Source organism: Papaver somniferum, chromosome 8, assembly GCF_003573695.1.
Source record: "Papaver somniferum cultivar HN1 chromosome 8, ASM357369v1, whole genome shotgun sequence".
Taxonomy (NCBI): domain Eukaryota; kingdom Viridiplantae; phylum Streptophyta; class Magnoliopsida; order Ranunculales; family Papaveraceae; genus Papaver; species Papaver somniferum.
The window spans coordinates 171,933,198-171,951,546 of NC_039365.1; the positions used below are offsets into that span (position 1 = coordinate 171,933,198).

General features: G+C 35.8%; 2 protein-coding genes across 7 annotated transcripts; one reads left to right on the top strand and one right to left on the bottom strand.

Moving 5' to 3' along the window:
• Positions 1-4,840: 4,840 nt before the first annotated feature.
• LOC113303984 (acyl-coenzyme A thioesterase 13-like) lies at positions 4,841-6,919 on the top strand. 6 transcript variants are annotated; one of them, XR_003337964.1, is made up of 5 exons: positions 4,843-5,127; positions 5,275-5,415; positions 5,531-5,615; positions 5,731-5,824; positions 6,629-6,919. XR_003337964.1 is itself a non-coding variant. In XM_026553075.1 (4 exons), the coding sequence occupies exons 1-4, from the start codon at positions 4,957-4,959 to the stop codon at positions 6,676-6,678; spliced, it is 447 nt and encodes a 148-aa protein (XP_026408860.1). In that variant the 5' UTR covers positions 4,841-4,956; the 3' UTR covers positions 6,679-6,919. The 6 variants fall into 6 exon arrangements, 2 of the variants coding, with proteins under 2 accessions (XP_026408860.1, XP_026408861.1); XM_026553075.1 differs by lacking the exon at positions 5,731-5,824 and having other exon boundaries at positions 4,841-5,127; XR_003337961.1 differs by having other exon boundaries at positions 5,531-6,527.
• LOC113303983 (probable glycosyltransferase At5g03795) lies at positions 5,717-7,561 on the bottom strand. The gene is made up of 4 exons (XM_026553073.1): positions 7,225-7,561; positions 6,936-7,141; positions 6,501-6,849; positions 5,717-6,416 (listed from the first exon to the last, which is right to left on the bottom strand). The coding sequence occupies exons 1-4, from the start codon at positions 7,414-7,416 to the stop codon at positions 5,748-5,750; spliced, it is 1,416 nt and encodes a 471-aa protein (XP_026408858.1). The 5' UTR covers positions 7,417-7,561; the 3' UTR covers positions 5,717-5,747.
• Between the last annotated feature and the right edge of the window lie 10,788 nt (positions 7,562-18,349).

Sequence of the window (18,349 nt, forward strand, 5' to 3'; positions counted from 1 at the left end):
ATAGGTACTAGTAACACCACCATCAAAATGGGTTTTCTGTGTGCGTAATTTGTTAAATTTCTCAAATTAGGGTTTTATGTTAATTCGATTTCAGAAGATAAGAAATGAAGACTATGCTCAAATTGGTAAATTTCTTAACCTTAATTGTGTTTTGATTGCAATTGATTTCAAATTTGTTCATCTTAATTAGATGAAACTGGTTTTATCCTGTGCTAGATTGAGTTGAACAGACATGGAGAAACTGGTTTCATCCTATACTAAATTGGGTTGAATTTGCTTTCACCCATTTTAAACTAGGATGAAACCGGTTTCATCTATAGGTAGGATGAATCTATGATTTTTGAATTAGGTATCACTCATTGTAAACAAAGGATAAAACTGGTTTCATCCTATACTAAATTGGGTTGAATTTGGTTTCGCCAATTTTAAACTAGGATGCAACTGGTTTCATCCTATACTAAATTGGGTTGAATTTTTTTTCACCCATTTTAAACTAGGATGCAACTGGTTTCATCTTATACTAAATTTGTTTGTATTTCATATTTATGTTTGAGGTTACTGACGGTTGTGGAGGAGAAAATGTTCATGGGTTTATTGGGTTTGGTTTGAATTAGTGTTTGGTTGAGAAAATTTGAGCTGGGGGGGGGGGGTCTGATGTTGCTAAGAAGATGTGAAATTAAGGGTTTTACAAGCATGCAATGTGGTGATTTGAGATGAGATTGCAATGGTGAATTTGAGCTGTTTTTACTCACGTACATGTTGAAGGAGATTACTCTATTTTTTGCTGAGATTGTATATTACTATGTTTTTTTTTTCCAATTATTGTATGGAATATCCACATACTCTGTTTTATGGTATTATGTTGTTTGTTCCTGTAATTTTTAGTGGATTTGCAGATTACTCTGTTTTTCTCCAAGGAGATTACTCTGTTTTTTGTTGAGATTGCAGAGTACTCTATTTTTCTCCAACCTTTACTAATCCAGCAAACATTTGAAGAAGATAGGGACACATTGGTCTGTTCTATTTAATTCATAAAAAATATTCTGGGTGAAATAACCAAACCGAATATTTAAACAGTATTTTTTTAATTAGTGTCCAGATAAATAATATCAAATCCTACCAGTCTGTTTCATCCAGGAATTGTTGGTTTTAGTCTTTTTAACCAATTTTGTGTTCTTCTTTATCATTTTTATGTCACACAACAAGTAGCACTTTACGTGTACTTTTGGCTATCCTATACGCATGCAACCACGCATGGTTTTATTTTACCATGACCTCGAACATGCCATTCAAGTCTGAAACATAACTACTTAATGCCATGTGACTCCGTGCTGTAGATCCGAGGCTGGGAGAGAAAGAAAGGGGACCACGGGAGTATTCATATTTAAATTTGGGTCCCACCATTTAGAGGGAAATAAATAATACATTCTCAGTTGAATGAGAAATAGAGATCCAGTGAAGGATACAAGATGAAGAAAGATGGGGATAATTCGGATGGATGGATCAAGATGTCAAAGGTCTGGACACATAATTTAGCTCAAGGTCGTGGAATTGAAAATTAATCTCTTCAACATCTCCACTCTGTTCATGCCCACAGAGGCTTAATTCGATGCAATCTCATAGTACCTAAAAGCTTATATGTAAATAACCATCTGTAAATAACCATCTCACAAAAAGGATTGAGACAAGGAGATCTTTTGTCTCCTTTTTTGTTTATATTATTAGCTGAAATTTTTACCAAATTAATGAAGAAGACAATGGAAATAAATATGTTCAAGGGTTTTTACATCAACAACCAGGAGATGATATCTCATCTACAATTTGCTGATGACACATTGATCTTCATAGATGCAAGAGAAGAAGAAGTAGAAAGTTTATTGTTAGTCTTGCACATTTATGAAGCCATCACAGGACTGCCCGTCAATTTGCAGAAAAGCTCAATGGTTGAGCATTAGAGATGACAATAAAATTAAAGATTGTGCAAAGATTCTAAGTTGCAAAATTGAGAAGCTTCCTCTCACGTATCTAGGAATGCCAGTGGGGGCTACATGTAATACAAGAACCATTTGGGATGTTATCATAGAGAAATTCCAGAAAAAGCTTGCACCTTTGAGGAGGAAATTCCTAAACAAAGCTGGCAGATTGGTACTAATCAAAAGCACTTTAGCTGCATTACCTATTTATTTTATGTCCATCATTCCTATACCGGCTTGTGTAGAAAAGAAGCTCACCCAAATTATGAGAAACTTTCTTTGGGGATCTGCATCGGAGAAAAAGAAAATCAATTGGATCGCCTGGTCCAGAGTAAGTAGATCGAAATAGAACGGTGGATGAGGAGTTAGAAATCTTAGACTAACAAATAAATCATTGCTTGCGAAATGGTCTTGGAGATTCAGAATGGAGAAACAAGCACTATGGAGGAAGGTGATTAAAGAAAAAGTAAAAGGTGAAGAAGAGGATATGTGGGCAAAAACTCTGAATACACCTCATAGAAGAGGTTTTTGGAAAGGAATCCAAAATCAAGACAAATTGTGGAACAAAATTCAACTCTTATAATAAACAATGGAACCTCAGTTAGATTCTGGCATGACATATGAAGGGGGTCACACAATTTGAAGACTTTATTCCCTGATGCTTACAAAAAGGCCACACACAAAAATGGATTCATTCAGAACATGATACAAAATGGAAGATGAGACATCCAATTCAACATGAATGCAAGTATGGAGCAAATGCAAGATATCATGAATATGATTATGCACATAGGATCACCACCAATATTATTCAACATTCCATATGAAGTTGTCTGCAGATTTGGAGTGAAATTCTCTACCAAAGATTGTTATGAAACCCTGAGCTCTCAAGAAAATTCAGCACAAATGTTGCAGGTATCTCAAGTCTCTTATAAAAGTATTTGGATAAAATTCGTGCCTCCTAAGGTACAACTTTTTATGTGGATGGTTCTTCAAAATGCAATTGCCACTATTGACAATCTAAACAAACGGGGAAGTACGATTTCTAACACTAGATACAACTTTTGTAACACAGAAGAGGAGTCTACAGAACATATCTTTTTACATTGTTTTTATGCAACGGAAATATGTAATTATTTCATAAAAGGCTACAATAAGAATTGGGTACAAGGCAAAGATATGGAACAACAATTGTTGGCATGGAAACAAAGAAGAGGAAGAAACAGAGGGAGAAAGATATGGCCACTCATAATTTTTGCCATTATATTGGTGATCTGGAAAGAAAGAAATCAAAGGGTGATGGCAAGAAAAAGGGGACGAGATGCATTAGTAGCCATTGATGAGATCAAAAGCACAATCTTCTCATAGGTTTCAACCTCAAATTGGTTTAGATTTATACAATTCAGTCAACTTATTACCCACTGGAAGATTATCCTAGAAGGAAAAGTGTAACTGAATATAAACGGTATCGGGGTACTTTATTCTTTGTAATACTCTTTTATACTTATCAATAAAAGATCATAACCTTTGCCTTGCAAAATAAAATAAAATAACCATCTCACTTTCACCTTCTTCTTTTTTCTCCTTTTTTTTTGATATAATTTTGTTGTGATTTTGGTTACATGATAGAGATGGAAATCGGCATGGAGGAGCAATTGCAACCCTAATTGACACCTTTGTCACCGTTGTTGGTAACATCAACGTCTCTGTTGATTTCAACATATCCTACTTCTCAACGGCTAAGATTGGTGTAAGACTCTGTTGACCAAGTCAAGTTCGACACTCTTTTGATTGTATTTTGGTATGCAACTTGTTTTAGGTTGGGAGATTTCATTGAACAATTTTAGGTGTTTACACGATCGATCTAATCATAGACTCGGATACTTAGTCTGGGGGGCCAAATAGAAGGCAAGATCATATGGAATACATTATATCGTTGTTTGCAATGAAATGTCTTTGAACTTGTTTTATCGCTTCTCTGCATCTTTATGTATCCATTTTCTGGTATTGCCTTAATTTAAGATTTGTATGGCTCAGTTTTATTTTTTCGCGATACTCCATTTCAAGTAGATAGTCGAGATTGGCTCCTTCAACTTGGTTATGATTTCATGAGAGAATATTGTATTCCCATATCTGGTATGGATTTCAGTTATCTATACCAGATTATACTTCACAAAATTGGTTAAAAAGACCAAAATCAATAATTTCTGGGTGAATAGGACATTTAGATTTTGATACTGTTTAAATGGACAAAAATGTAAAAATAGCCAGGATGTAAACAGTTTCATCCTATCATTTTTTAAATACTTTTTCTTATTTTTAATTTATATCAGGATGCATCCAGTTTCATCCTTGTTATTTTTTAAGTTTAAGTCAGGATGAATCCAGTTTCATCCTTGCTATTTTTTGGTATCCATTTCACCCATAATAATTTTTATTCGTCCATTTGAATCATGTTTTAAAAATATTTGGACAAATGACCCATTTTCCGACTATACTTGCGAATGCGGGCGATTGGCCTTTGCACCCCGACTATCCTTTGACTGTAGTCAACAATTTCTTTTTCAAACTCACCAAAACAAAAACAAAAAAGAATAAACAAATTCTTTTCGATCAGCCATTCAAGTCAGATACGTTGTGAATGCCATATGGCTCACAGGGTCACAAGTTTATCAAAGATTTTATGTCACATTTTATTCACGATACCTAGTCCTTTTTGGTTGCTTCCGTATGACCTGAATCTAAATTTTCCGACCAGAATAAAATATTATTTTTACCAGTGCCGTTTGCATTTGAGCAGACCCACTAAAAGAGAACAACAGGAATATTCCATTTTCGAAGCCGGACTGGGACATCAAATTTGGTTCCCAGCAATTGGAAGGAAATATTACATTAATCTTTTCTTTAGTGGGATGTATCATATATAATATACTAAATGGAAACAAAATCGACTGAGAAACAGAGATAAAGAGGAAAATACAAGATGAAGAAAGATGAGAATGAGTCGATCAAAATGGCAAAGGATTGGATACAAAGTCTAGCTCAAGGTCGCCAAGGTCGTGAAATTGAAACTCAAGCTCTTCAAAGTCTCTACTCTGTTCATGTCCAGAAAGGCTTAATTCGATGCAATTTCTTAGTACCCAAAAACTTATCTGTAAATCACAATCTCAATTTCACATTTTTTTTCTCTTCTTTTTTGTTTTTGTTTTTTTGTTGTTGTTTTGGATTGAATTGATATCTTCTTCTTTGAACAAATTTTTTTTTGAATTGATTATAGTTTTTTCTGTGATTTTGGTGATAGGATAGAGATGGAAATTGGCATGTAGGAGCGATTGCAACTCTAATTGACATCGTTGGCGCTTCTGCTATTGTCACTGTTGTTGGTAACATCAACGTCTCCGTTGATTTCAGCATATCCTACTTCTCACCGGCAAAGATTAATGTAAGAATCTTTTGTGGTCAAATACAGTTGACTAAGTCAAGTTTCATTGATCCCATTTTAGTTGGCAATTTTCTTTTATTTCTAAGGTTGTTGTTTTTGAAACTGGAATGAACAGGAGGAAGTAGAGATTGAGGCTAAAGTATTGGGACATAAAGGAAATCTATCTTCAAACATGGTGGTGATTAAAAACAAAGAAAACGGTGAGTTGATTGCTGTAGGGAAACAATGGATGTCTGCATTTGATCTCAAACACAAAAGTAAGCTATAATAACGAGTTGTCAGATGCTCACCGGCAATTTAATTGAACATTTTTAGGTGTTTATACAATTGAGCTAATCATGAACTCGGATATTTAGCCTGCGGAGCCAAATAGAATGCAAGGTCATATGGAATACATCGTACCGTTTAGGTGCGCCATTGTTTGTAATGAAATGTCTTTGAACTTGTTTTACGCTTCTCTGCAGCTTTATATATCTATCTTCTGGTATTGTCGTTAAGATTTTCTTTAAATTTGGGATTTCACTGAGCGAAACTTGAATTGAAAATGCGTCCCAGTTTAGAACATCGCTAAATGGTGGAACGTAGTGGTCTGAAATGAGAACAGGAACACATTCTGCGTAAATAGCTTCGACGACTCTAGGGCTTGCAACTTCATAACCACTTGGACAAATGCAGTATTTGCTCTTCTTCATCATGCCAAGGTAGGATAATTTTTTTGGGAGAGAAGTATAAACTTTGATATCTTCGTCACCTTTGTCTTTCCAGTAGTTTACGAATACTGAACGAACGTAACCATGAATCTCACCAGCGTAGAATGCTAGTAGTTTACGCTTAGAAGGCGGTGGACCACCGATGAAGCTTGTAACATTATCTGATCTAAGATAGATTTCAGGAAATGATACATCCCTTGAAGGGTTAAATCCTTCTGAGGTATTTGCATTGCATAACACCCTTATGGAGTTGTTGTGTAGATTCGGAATGTGAAATGATATCTCCGGTCCCTGAAAGAGAACATGTTAGTGCCATCCCAAAACAATCGATCAAAATGAGTTTAGAAAGGTAATGAGAAGGACTTTGCTGCTTACCCAATCATGGCATGAGAGCATGAAATGGTCAGCTCCAAGACTTCTATTCCAGTAAGGATATTTTTGTGCAAGAATGTTAACATAGTCAAGCGCAGCCCGTTTAATGCCTCGCCTATCCCTTGTTTCAGGAATGTACAAGTATGAAACCATTTTTACAACAGTGAATGGAAGGAAATAGACATGAGCTTCATCTGGATTGCAGGTACGAAACCTTGTTTCTTGCTCCATTTGATGAATAAACCTTCCTTCTGTTGAGTATTTATTTTTGCACGGACCGTCATGAAATAGAGGTGGTTCGCCTTCGTTGTACACGAAGATCTTGAATGTCTTCTCCATTTCTAAGTAACTCCTGTAATTTAATTTGCAACCAAATCTATCACGGCGCCGAATGAAAGTGAAATGCAAGTTTATTGATGTAACTAGTTACAAGTATACCTTTGAAATGCTTGAGCGTTGTTATAAATGTTGCCTTGGGGAACATAATCATTTGCATCTTCATGAAGGGGTGTTGATCTAGTCTGGTTCTCGCCATTTAAAATTGCTTCTCTAATCGAACCGCGAGCTTTTGCTAGATCATGTTCTACCTTCTCTATTTTGCTAAATTTCTTCGCAATTAGCCCATCTTCCTCCTTTGGCTTGACCTGCAGACATGAATGTAAAATTACCAATTCTCCAGATCAATTAGAAAAAAGGTAACAGTTTAAAGAAGTACAGTACCACTTACAGTTGGTAATGGTGCTGTGATGCGCTTGGGAATTGTTGGCAGCCATGAATAAGGACTGTAGATAGGAGAAACTGAAAAGGAATTTGAAAATGCTCTGCTTTCAGAACCACCAAACAGACATGTAATTAGAATGAAAATCAATGTAGAAGAAGAATGTGCCGAGGTAGAAGAAGAAGAATTTAAGAGCTTCATTTTCTTCTTCTTTTCTTGCTCTGCTGTTAGCTACTAGCACTAAATTACCTCCAAGTATTCTGCTGTTAATATAGAGGGTAAATGCTGCACTGTATTCAATTCGGAAATGACTTTTGTGACACCCACGAAATTTCCTTGTTTCCAAAAGGAGATGGAAAACTAAGTTCAAAAGATAAACCGCTGAAAAGTTTTTACTCCTGAATATGGAAGTTCATGAGTTGTCAAAAATGTGGAAGAGAAATACATATGCGGCCAAGGTATAGCTGATCAGTGGCCATGGGATGATGAGCTACATGCATTGTATTTGCACATCTAGCATTGTATTTTTCTGAAAACTAGACTCACATCTAGCCTTCCAAATTTGCCAAATAATAAGACCACAAAAGTCAGACCAACCTAGAATACACTTCCCTTTGTATTCATCTCGGAACCAAAAATTTAACCATTCGTGAAAAGTAGGACAGTTGTTGTCAAAGAAGGCCAACACCCTATCCATGTTTAGATGTTCATAAATGAAACTAGTAGGTTCGGACTGGATGACATATCTTTTTTCTAAGAAAGGAGGGAGTATTATTTTTATTTAGAGCAAAACGTCCGAACTCTGACATAGACCTTGCTTGTATCATCAACCAAGAACTTTAATGCCGGACCCTAAAGTCCAGTGGGAATTTGACTGAATCACCTGACTGTTTAAGATGATATCATATCAAATTTGTACTAGTTTGCATTTCAGCAGACCCACCAGAAGAGGACTAGAGGAATATTTCATTTGCGGAGTGGGACATCAAGTTAATTGCTGTAGGAAAACAATGGATGTCTGTGTTTGATCTCAAACATAAAAGCAAGCTGTAACACACAAATTGTCAGATACTCGCTGTACCCTTCTTCGGGCTATTTAAGTGCGGAAGTGATTGATGTCCCACGTGTTAAATCCCCGTTTATGTTTTGCGTGAGAGAGGGGATGGGACCTATATTTAACCCCTGCAAACCGCCGAGTCATTGGGACTTGCCTTTTTCTCTCTGGACACACCGCGGGACCAGTGGCCGGTGATTGTATCATTTCCGATTTAAGTGAATATTTTTTAGGTGTTTATATCAATTGAGCTAATCATGAACTCGGATATTCAGTCTGAGGAGCCAAATTGAATGCAAGGTCACATGGAATACGTCGTACAGTTTAGTTGTGCCATTGTTTGCAATGAAATGTCTTTGAACTTGTTTTTATGCTTCTCTGCAGCCTTATGTATCTATCTTATGGAAATTTTCTTCGTAGTTAACTCATTTTTAATTGCTCATAGACTAATTTTCGATAAACAAAATCATTCCAAAGGTGTTCGCCTCCCAATCAGAACATGATAAACCCTGAAGAATACAAAGGCCAACTGGCTCAGCAAAACGAAAGAAAAATAAGATAACCCCCATCTATGTAATAGCATACTGAACACATATATGCTATTACTATGCACATCACAGAGGTGGCTGACATTCCAAGCAGGTTGGCTGAACCACTGCCAATCATTTGCAAAGGCAAAATAGTCGAAACAAATATTAGTAGTTGCAAAAGCGAAGACCCACAACTCATATCCGATAAGGAGGGGGAACTGCACCGGAAGACTCAGATGAATTCTCGAAAATAGTCTCATTCTCCTTGCAGCATGAACAAAAAAAATTAGGTAGAATTCCAAAATTTCGTTTTTTTTTTTGTTTTGTTAAAACTAACAAAGGTTTTGTCCAAAAGTCCACAACTAGCGGAAATTATTTATGATGGTAACTGTCACACTCGCAAATAATAAGAACAGATATTATCACACCTGTAAATGCACCTTGTAAATTTTCTGTGCAAGTGTAACCCGACAACATATTGGTTTAGTGAATCAAGCTTTACCCACCTGCACTTCTGCCTTATAAGTTTGCACCAATGCAAACATCCAACTCTTCAGTTCTACAGCGGAAGTCTTTAGCCTTCTTTCACTTCTCTTACCATAAAGAACGCAAACAATGCCATACATTATAAAAAAATATCAACCAACCAAGAACACTTAGAACATGACACAATTAACTCATTTTATTGCATCAAAGGGAAGATATACAAGACTTGCCCACTTGGGAATTACACAGACATGTTCCACTTGAATCAAGCCTTAAGCTTACAAAAACTCTCTCAATTTGAGTCTCACAATATCCTATGTAAGCCTACTGATTTTCCTATCCCTTAGCGCTATTTATATAACAACTTTATTGTCCAAAAACCTTGCACAACTATTGGACACGCATGGGACATCCATCAGTATCATTCGGCAGTTCCATAACCGCCTACAAAGTGCCAACTTGGCCAGTTTCTCTTTAAAATCGAATCAAAATCCAACACATGTTCCAAAGCAGTACGAACATTTTCTCACGCTTATAAACTCCCCGTCATTTCTTGTCTCACACCTATGGCACGCTTGTGAAGACAATAACCAACTCCTAACCATCACTTGAGCCATTTTGCACAACTGTTGCACTTTACTGAACTTGGCCGGCTCCATACTCGGCCAACATGGCCCTGCAATCCTCTTGGCCAAAGATAATGCACGACCAATCCTTATGCTTCAATCATCTAGGCCAACTCCTTAGGTCATTCTGGTTATTCATGCATCATATGCTTCACTTAGCCAACTTGCTCGACAATAGTAATGCCAATTCTTGCATTACTAGCCTGGTTGCACTTTTTCAAGATTTGGCCATCCTTGAACTACTGCATAGGAAAACTCTTGGCCTATTATACATTCTTGCATCATCCTTGAGTTTGGGCCAACTCAATCCCGCGGATATGCATCAATGCCAAAATCGCATATTGCATCTTGTCACTTTGGCCTTGCCTTGCCTTTCCCTCAATGAAGCTTTATTGTGTCGTCCAATAAGCTTCATTACTTGGCCTATGTCCTTAGAGTGTAGCGACACTGATGTAGTTTTTTAAGTGGTAAATAAAGTTCGTTCAACTCGGACTTGTGTAGACTCAATTTCAGACTTAATAATAGAAAACAATAAAAATAAAGAAAATATATACACAAGGTTTGTCACAATGTCGAGAGATTACTGAGACTCAGGATTCCACCAAACCTCATACCATGTGGTTCAAAAATCAATTCTTAGACAATTATATCTCTTGTTTATTGACTCTAATTCTTTGCCAGGGTAGATTTTAAAAAGATTAACTGTAAATCACTAGCATGATGCATCAAAAGCACTTAGACCAAGCATACATCATCATACGACTTCACAACTAATTAAGAAAAATCATAAAACGATTAAATTAATGCAAAAAGTCATAAAAATAATTAAATATAATTACCACACGTATGAAATATGGCTTCCTTCGTCATCCCAGTGTTGGGGTTTAGCTCCTCATATTAATCATGATCTCAAAATATGTGTTTGTTTCTCAAAAGATGATTAAAAGAGTGAAAAGTAATAACACAGACTGTTTGCAACAATGTATTGGTGTTGCAAAACAGCTGTTAGAATGGAACTGTTACAGAAAAACTGTTGCTTTGTCGCTGATTTTAAGACCCTAGAATAAGACTGTCCTGAACAGCTTAATGTTCTTCAGATGTTAAACATTGACACTTTTCTGCGACTGTCCACCGAGGGTCAATGTTCTTCAGCTGTTCTTCTTCAACAGCAGCAGCAGCAGAAACAAAGTTTGGTAAAGCTCTGATTTCTTCTTCTCTGGCTCTCCTTAGGTTCCCAAACTCTCGACACCTCTTCTATATGACCCAAGACATCTATTTATATCAAAAATACCGATTAAATATCTCCCAAATCTTCCAAAATCTCTTTCCTTCTCTTCACGGCCAAGTTGCGACAATTTCTTGTTTTAGGATTTCTACGTTTTTCCGAGCTTTCCTTTTTATTCTAAACTCTTCCTTAGATAGATACTAATCTTTGGGAAGGTTTACAGCGTTTTAATCACTCTAAAATTCCCTAAAACAGGTCACACACGTGACTTTCCATATTTTCTTGTTGTGAGAAAAATTCGTCGTTTGAGCCCAATCTAATCGATTTAAACACCCATATCAGATTCCTAGACCCATAAGGAGTCCATCCTATGAAAATCAGAGGTTTAATCGACCTCAAACTCCTCCAAATCACGATTGCCAAAATTGCTCTTTAACTACACTTTTTTCCCGCCAAAACCTGATTTTTGAATGTTGAAGATGGTTGCCCCTTATCCAGAGTAGGGGTGCGATTAGCAGATGCCTGGAAATGGGATTCCCCTTAGTAATTAGGTTACCCCTTATCCAAAGTGAGGGTCCGAATAGCAAATGTCCCCCCATGAACGCAAAAAACACTTTTCGAGCCAATTTCGCCGCAAAATCTTATTTTTCCAAAAACACCTACAAAGACATAAAAAGCCAAAATAAATACAAAATCGAGTACTAACAATATATACAATTGAGATTATATCAGACACAAAAATGTGTCTATCAGACACCTTTGTGATTCACTGGCCTTGCAGAGTCTTGTTATCTTAGCACTTGACTGTCTATGCAGTGTCGCGCCATCTTGGCCGATCACTGACTTGGTCGGCTACATTGTAACACGCAAATTTTACGCTTTACTAGCCTGGCCGGGATCATAGACCTCCCCCACCTAATTTGTTCAACGTCCTCGTTGAACGCGACCCAGTATAAACTATATATTTGTCTTCACTTCGCAGCATCCACTCAGAATCATTTCTAAAATTCAGCAAACTTAGTCGGCCTTGGCAGACCGTCTTAGACAACTTTCATACCTTAGCATCAGCATCACTTAGCTTTACTGCTTTGCTATTGATCTCATCTACTTGAGTCACACCTTAGCGTTGTGCACTAAGCTTCAGCTGATACTCATATCATGCATCAACACCTAAATGCAAACTTGAAATTCTTTTTATCCAATTCTCTTGAACTAGGCATGAATTCCACTTGAATCATTTACGCCTAAGTGTACGCACAGAATGGTTCTTCCCAAACTGATCATTAACATAGTCTTTCGCCTCCAGGCTTTTCCTTTTACATCTAATTCAACATGACAAGGACTTATAAACAACTTGGCCTTTGTTTTCAATCAATTTTGCTGGCACATGCCTTGGACTTTTGTCCCCCATGCCCTCCGTTAATCATGTCATAAAGTGCATAGGTGTTTCTTTTCATAAGATACGCGAGCCTAACACTTCATGCCTCGCAAATTTTGATTATGCAAGAATCATTCAAGAACTCATTTCTCTGAATGTGGATAAGTATAAACTCTCTATACTTAACGTGCCATCTTGCATACCCTAACTGGAATTGCAAGTTTTCTTTTCCCAACTCGCTAAAGCAAAACTATTGGTCTGGACATCCCATCTATGCAACTGTGAATAACTATCTTCTGGACATAACATAACTAACCTTTTAGCTGTCCATATGTCATGCCTTCAAAGTCAATATGTCTCCAACTATTTCTTTGAACTGCATTGCTTGTTTGCGTGGAAAGAGTGTGCCTTTGTATAGACCATGAGTTCCATCCAACTCATGTTTGTTGATGGAATGATTTCTTTCCTTGCTGCATTGCTCGCACTGTCGTTGCCCATCCTCCGTGGTGCTATATTGCAACTTCCCAGACAGCAATATCATTTTCGCATCAACTAGGACCCATTTCCCATGCTTTGCTTATTAGCTTTCACCTTGTCTCACAATTGCATACGTTAGGATAAGTATGCTATTGCAACACTTCCCCATGAACTAGTTTTACACCGTAAATAAAAAGGAAAAACTTTATAAAACAAAAGAACCTTCATTCATTACTGCTCTCACATAGTAAGACCATGTACCATTACATTATTGATCCACTCATCATTTTGGAAAACTAAAACTTCATTAAAAAAATTGCTTACACCAAAGCAAAGTCTATACAATCTTGAAGACTCAAATAAAAGTCTATACAACGAAACTCTACACACAGAGTTTGTAACAACCAACAACTAAAGCTACATATAACAAGATCAGAAAACACCATGTTTCCTGCACTAAGTGTTTCCAATGGAGACATCAACTGAAAAGATGAGGGTACCCAAATAAACCAAAATATTTTATTTTGATCACAACCTATACAAGACCCACTGTGTATAAACCACTTGGAGATACAATCACTCAAGAAATATTTCAACACAGTGTCCACTTGATATAGGGTTAGTCTGAACTGGCCTAACTCGTGAATTAAATATCAAAGGAAAGTGGAGAAAACCAATACACTTTGTGTGATTGTCTATGGATATGGAATCGAGACAATACAACAACAAAGTGATCACTTGATAAAAGGCATGGAAATAACCGAAACTAATGGGATCAATATCAAGTGTCGTGTTAACGTACACAATGCAATTTACTTTAACTATAATAAAACAATTATAATGCGGAAATTAAAAGTAAATGGCACAGCAAGATTTTGTTAACGAGGAAACCGCAAATGCAGAAAAATCCCGGGGCCTTGTCGAGAATTGAATACTCTCAAAATTAATCCGCTATACAAAATCTAAACCAACTTCGTATAGTTGAGACCAAGCAACTAAACCTATAGTTCACCTAGTTCCGTCTGTATCCCTGCGCCTTCAACTTATAATAATTCACGCACTTGGAACAATTCCTTTGGTTCGTATTCCAAACAGTAAAGGAACAACAAATCTGTTTGGTAACAACTCTTTTCAAACAAGTGATATGAGTTTGACAAAAGGCTCTTCCATTTATCCCAATAAACTCCTTTGTCAGGTTCTTAGATCTATCTCAATACAACTACCAAAGTAATTGTCTAGATTTTGCAATCAATACTTCTTAGTCACAAAGAAAATATATTGATGCCGATGTACTCAACTAATCAATCACGATTATCACAAAGATAAATTGATTATAGTTGGATCCCCAGCCGATCAAGTTTTGTGCACACCAAAGATTATGAACTTAAACAAGCAATCTTCTATGTCTTGAAATCTTCTTAGATATTCAATAAACACCTGCACACAATCAACTTGAATCTCTTGTGATAAATCATACACAAAACGGAGTCTGCTAACAATGGATTATCACAAGACGTCTTTAGATCTACAAACATTCTAATGATCCCCGTCGAAACTTCGATCTAGTTTGAGTGAATCTTATATCAGAAGAGAAGATTCTCAAGCATAAACAAACTAGGTGCAATCAAAGTTAAACCACCGTTAGTCAATCAAATCAATTGAAAACTAATAATAAACTACAATTTATCTAGTTTCCAACCAACGGTACTCGTAGAGCTTCCCAATCCCAAAGAAATCTTTAAAACGAGCGGTCGTAAGAGATTTCGCCTAATTAGGGTACTTTTCTCTCCGAATAGACGGCTCCACTAGTAATAACACAACTAGGTAGTTTTGCTGGCTATAAGGATTAGTTTGATTGAAATGCAAACTTCGATATTTATAGACCAAGGAAGTTTGGACACTAAGGAATTTCCAAAACCCAAAATATTCTCAAGATATGCAATATATTTCAAAATTAGATTTTCATAATTCCTGGAAATGCTCTGTCCAAATATTGACCGAAATCTCAGTAGAAAATTTCCAATTAGTAAATGCACATTACCATTTTTTATGTTCTAAAGATATGGATTTTAATTGCAGGAACTATGTGATTGATCAAAAACATTCAATCACCATTCATGGGTTCAACGGTTCTACCAAAACAAGTTTCGTTTCTACCTCCATCTGGGTACTAGGATCGACCACACTAGTTACCAAAGGTTGGTTGACTAGGTACTAGGATCGGTTACCACATATATATGGTATAAACTTGTATTCGGTTGCACAAGTTATAGGATCGGTCATACCAATTACTAAAACTTGTTAACATACTACAAGGATCTATTATCATCTTGTGATTAGTCCCAACCAAGTTCTAGGATCGGTCACCCAATAACTAGGAATGGTCACACCAATTACAAATATCGATCATACCATCTCAGGTGATTACTTAGGATCGGTTTCACTAATAAAAGTCATACCAATACAAAAGTCACACATTGTGAATAGTTTTACCAAGATACATAAACAAGTTAGGAGGTTTTGTACTAAATATACATATTGGTAATCCAAAGATTTGCAATGAATAACAATAACAATACCAATAAGCCTACCGGTTTCCCTTTCGATTCATAAAACAATTTTATGAATGTACTTCCTTTAAACGAATGTAAAACATTGTTCCCAGGATGAAATCTTCACCCATACCCATACACATAATCACAATAGCATTCATATGATTATGTCGATGTCTTATATACGAAGTTCAAAATATAGACGTTATACTTCGAATTGTAATTCCTTAATACTATGTCTAACTAAAGTATAATCATTCATAGCTTCGCAGCTGTGTTTTCAATATGCACGACTTGAAGATACGTTAGGAATGAAACCGTTCAAGTCAAATATTACTAATCTCAAGTGAAGGATGATGTCGTCGTTGTATCTCTTTACTTCTTCACATTCTTCAAGTCTTCATGTAATATTTGTAAGTCTCATATCCTAGTAACTTTCTAGCTAACCTATATGAATTTGACTCTAGTAAATAATCAAGCGACTCTTTAAATGAGTTTTGATTCACTAAAATATGACAACCAAACTTGACATACCAACGTTTGATGGGTTCAACCGAGCTATGATTTAATAATCTCCCCCTTTGTCAATTTTAGTGACAAAACTCTTACATCATATGGATAAACAAATTACAAGAATTCATTACACATACGCTTGATTCCGAGTTTCAACAGCACAATAACCTGTTATACATTCAATCCATAAATGTCGCTGTTGACATTATAATAACAAAGCTTATACTCCCCCTAAAGGTAAGATAGGTATACTTTCAATCCACACGACTTTGTTATTCACTTTGTAGTCCTTATAACTACAAGTATCAATATGATATGTTACTCCCCCTTAGTCAATGCTTTACTCTTTCGTTAGATATAACGTTTAAGCACCATTGTCCTTTCTTTAGTAATACCAAATCACTTGTTTACTCCATATATTTATCCCCCTTTTTGTCACAAAATGAAAAAGGTATGAGCAAATAAAGGACAAAATGAAAGGATCTTACAAATCTCAAAGGACTTGCAACCTATAAGAGTTAAGCACAAGGGTTCCACACACCATTTTAGATAACCAATATCAAAACCGAAACTACAAAGTAATTTTGTTTTGATATGTTACCAAGGAAACAATTTCCCTAATAGTTTAGCAAATCAAAAATTGACTAAGCACCTTAGTTCTTTTGCTAAACCGATTGTACAAATACAATCGCTTGTTCGATAAGACCAAAATAAAGATCAGAATTAACTCTATTTTTCTCATCAGGTTCTAATTATTCAAATAATAACTTAGACCTTTTAGTTTTAAACAAGACAAGTACTAGGTTAGTTAACTAGCATTTCTTGTTAAGGCATTTGATTAGACTTGAATAACCGAAATCTCCACTTTGATAAGTCTAACTAAGATCAGAAATAACTTAGTTTCTCTTATACATAATCGAATTGGACTAAACAATTCATCTCTAAAACCTTTTTGTTAAGCCATAAACAATTCATACAAACCAAATAAATCAACTTGCATAATTATTTACCTCAACCGGAAGCAATTGAAACAAACATAGACATTAAAGTACCGCAATTGCAACGTAATTTTGTAATCCTAAACAATTGATACCAAACAATAAAGCAAAATAGCAATAGTTTTTCTTAACCGGAAACAATTGAATCACACACACATCCATACACAAATAATGGAATAAACATCAATTGTACCGAAATTTTGTTAAGCAAAAACAATAAATATATGCAATAAAATCAGGCTTTTCTTAAACAGGAAAACGATTAACTAAAAAATTCGTTACCTCAAGTTTCGCATCCTCTTCTCCATTGCTTCGCATCTTTCTGGGGAGGAATATCACTGTGTTGTCATCCTAAGACAAAAGAACAACAACAAACACCAACCTTTACCAGAGAAAGGTTGAAAATCAGTTTTAACTAACGCATAGAAAAAGTTGAAACCCCGAAACACATATGCTTTTATGCTAAACCAAATGATTCAACATATTGTGACTTTTTCACATATTAGTTTCAAGCGGAACCCCTTATGATCCTTTGATAAAGCCTACCAACATGGGCTAGAACTTAATCCTGCTAAACCAAAAAGTCACCCAAACCATAAGGGTTCACACCATATGAGATCGAATATCAAGGTTAAGAAAACCGAAATCAAACATCCCATAAACATACATAGCAATAATAATATAAAGCATTCAAGGACATGCTATGTAATCGAAAAACTAACACAAGAAAAATTATAAACTAATAATTTTATTCATAAATAATAGATAGCTTTATTCACAATAGACTTTACTGAAATAATCAAAAGACTAATGTCTATTTTTCAACAGATTTTTCAAATATCATCTTCAATTTCCTCAAATTTTTCAGGATCTTCATCAACAGCATCTCGACTGATATCTCGGATTCTGCACACAATACCTTGATTATGTTCACAGGCTAAAGCATTAACCTTTCGATTAATATTCTGAGCATACTCCCTGTTAACGATTCCAAGTTTGATCAGCTTTCTTTGGTTACGGATAAAATTTCGTAGTACCGCTGCCTGTCTATGATGAGTTTCAATAATACTGAGGAGGACTTTTCGTAGATTGATAATATCAATCTTTGCATCCAAACTATTTTGGACAAGGAGATGAGTCATATCTTCCTTTTCATTTTCTTTATCTTCACAACCAGATTTCTTGAAGGTATTATCAAGATGAATAGCTTAATTAGAAGTCATTCCACTCAAGGATTTCAGAAGTTTTGCTTGAGATCTGGTTTGACGATACATCTTGTTACCATAGGTTCTCAA

Bases quoted from the DNA above. Each gene is read 5' to 3' on its own strand.
- LOC113303984 (XM_026553075.1), top strand. From the start codon at position 4,957: ATGAAGAAAGATGAGAATGAGTCGATCAAAATGGCAAAGGATTGGATA. The intron at 5,128-5,274 runs GTAAATCACAAT...TTTTGGTGATAG, and splicing joins TAGTACCCAAAAACTTATCT to GATAGAGATGGAAATTGGCA. The intron at 5,416-5,530 runs GTAAGAATCTTT...TGGAATGAACAG, and splicing joins TCTCACCGGCAAAGATTAAT to GAGGAAGTAGAGATTGAGGC.
- LOC113303983 (XM_026553073.1), bottom strand. From the start codon at position 7,416: ATGAAGCTCTTAAATTCTTCTTCTTCTACCTCGGCACATTCTTCTTCT. The intron at 6,850-6,935 runs GTATACTTGTAA...ATTAAATTACAG, and splicing joins AACGCTCAAGCATTTCAAAG to GAGTTACTTAGAAATGGAGA. The intron at 6,417-6,500 runs GTAAGCAGCAAA...GTTCTCTTTCAG, and splicing joins TGCTCTCATGCCATGATTGG to GGACCGGAGATATCATTTCA.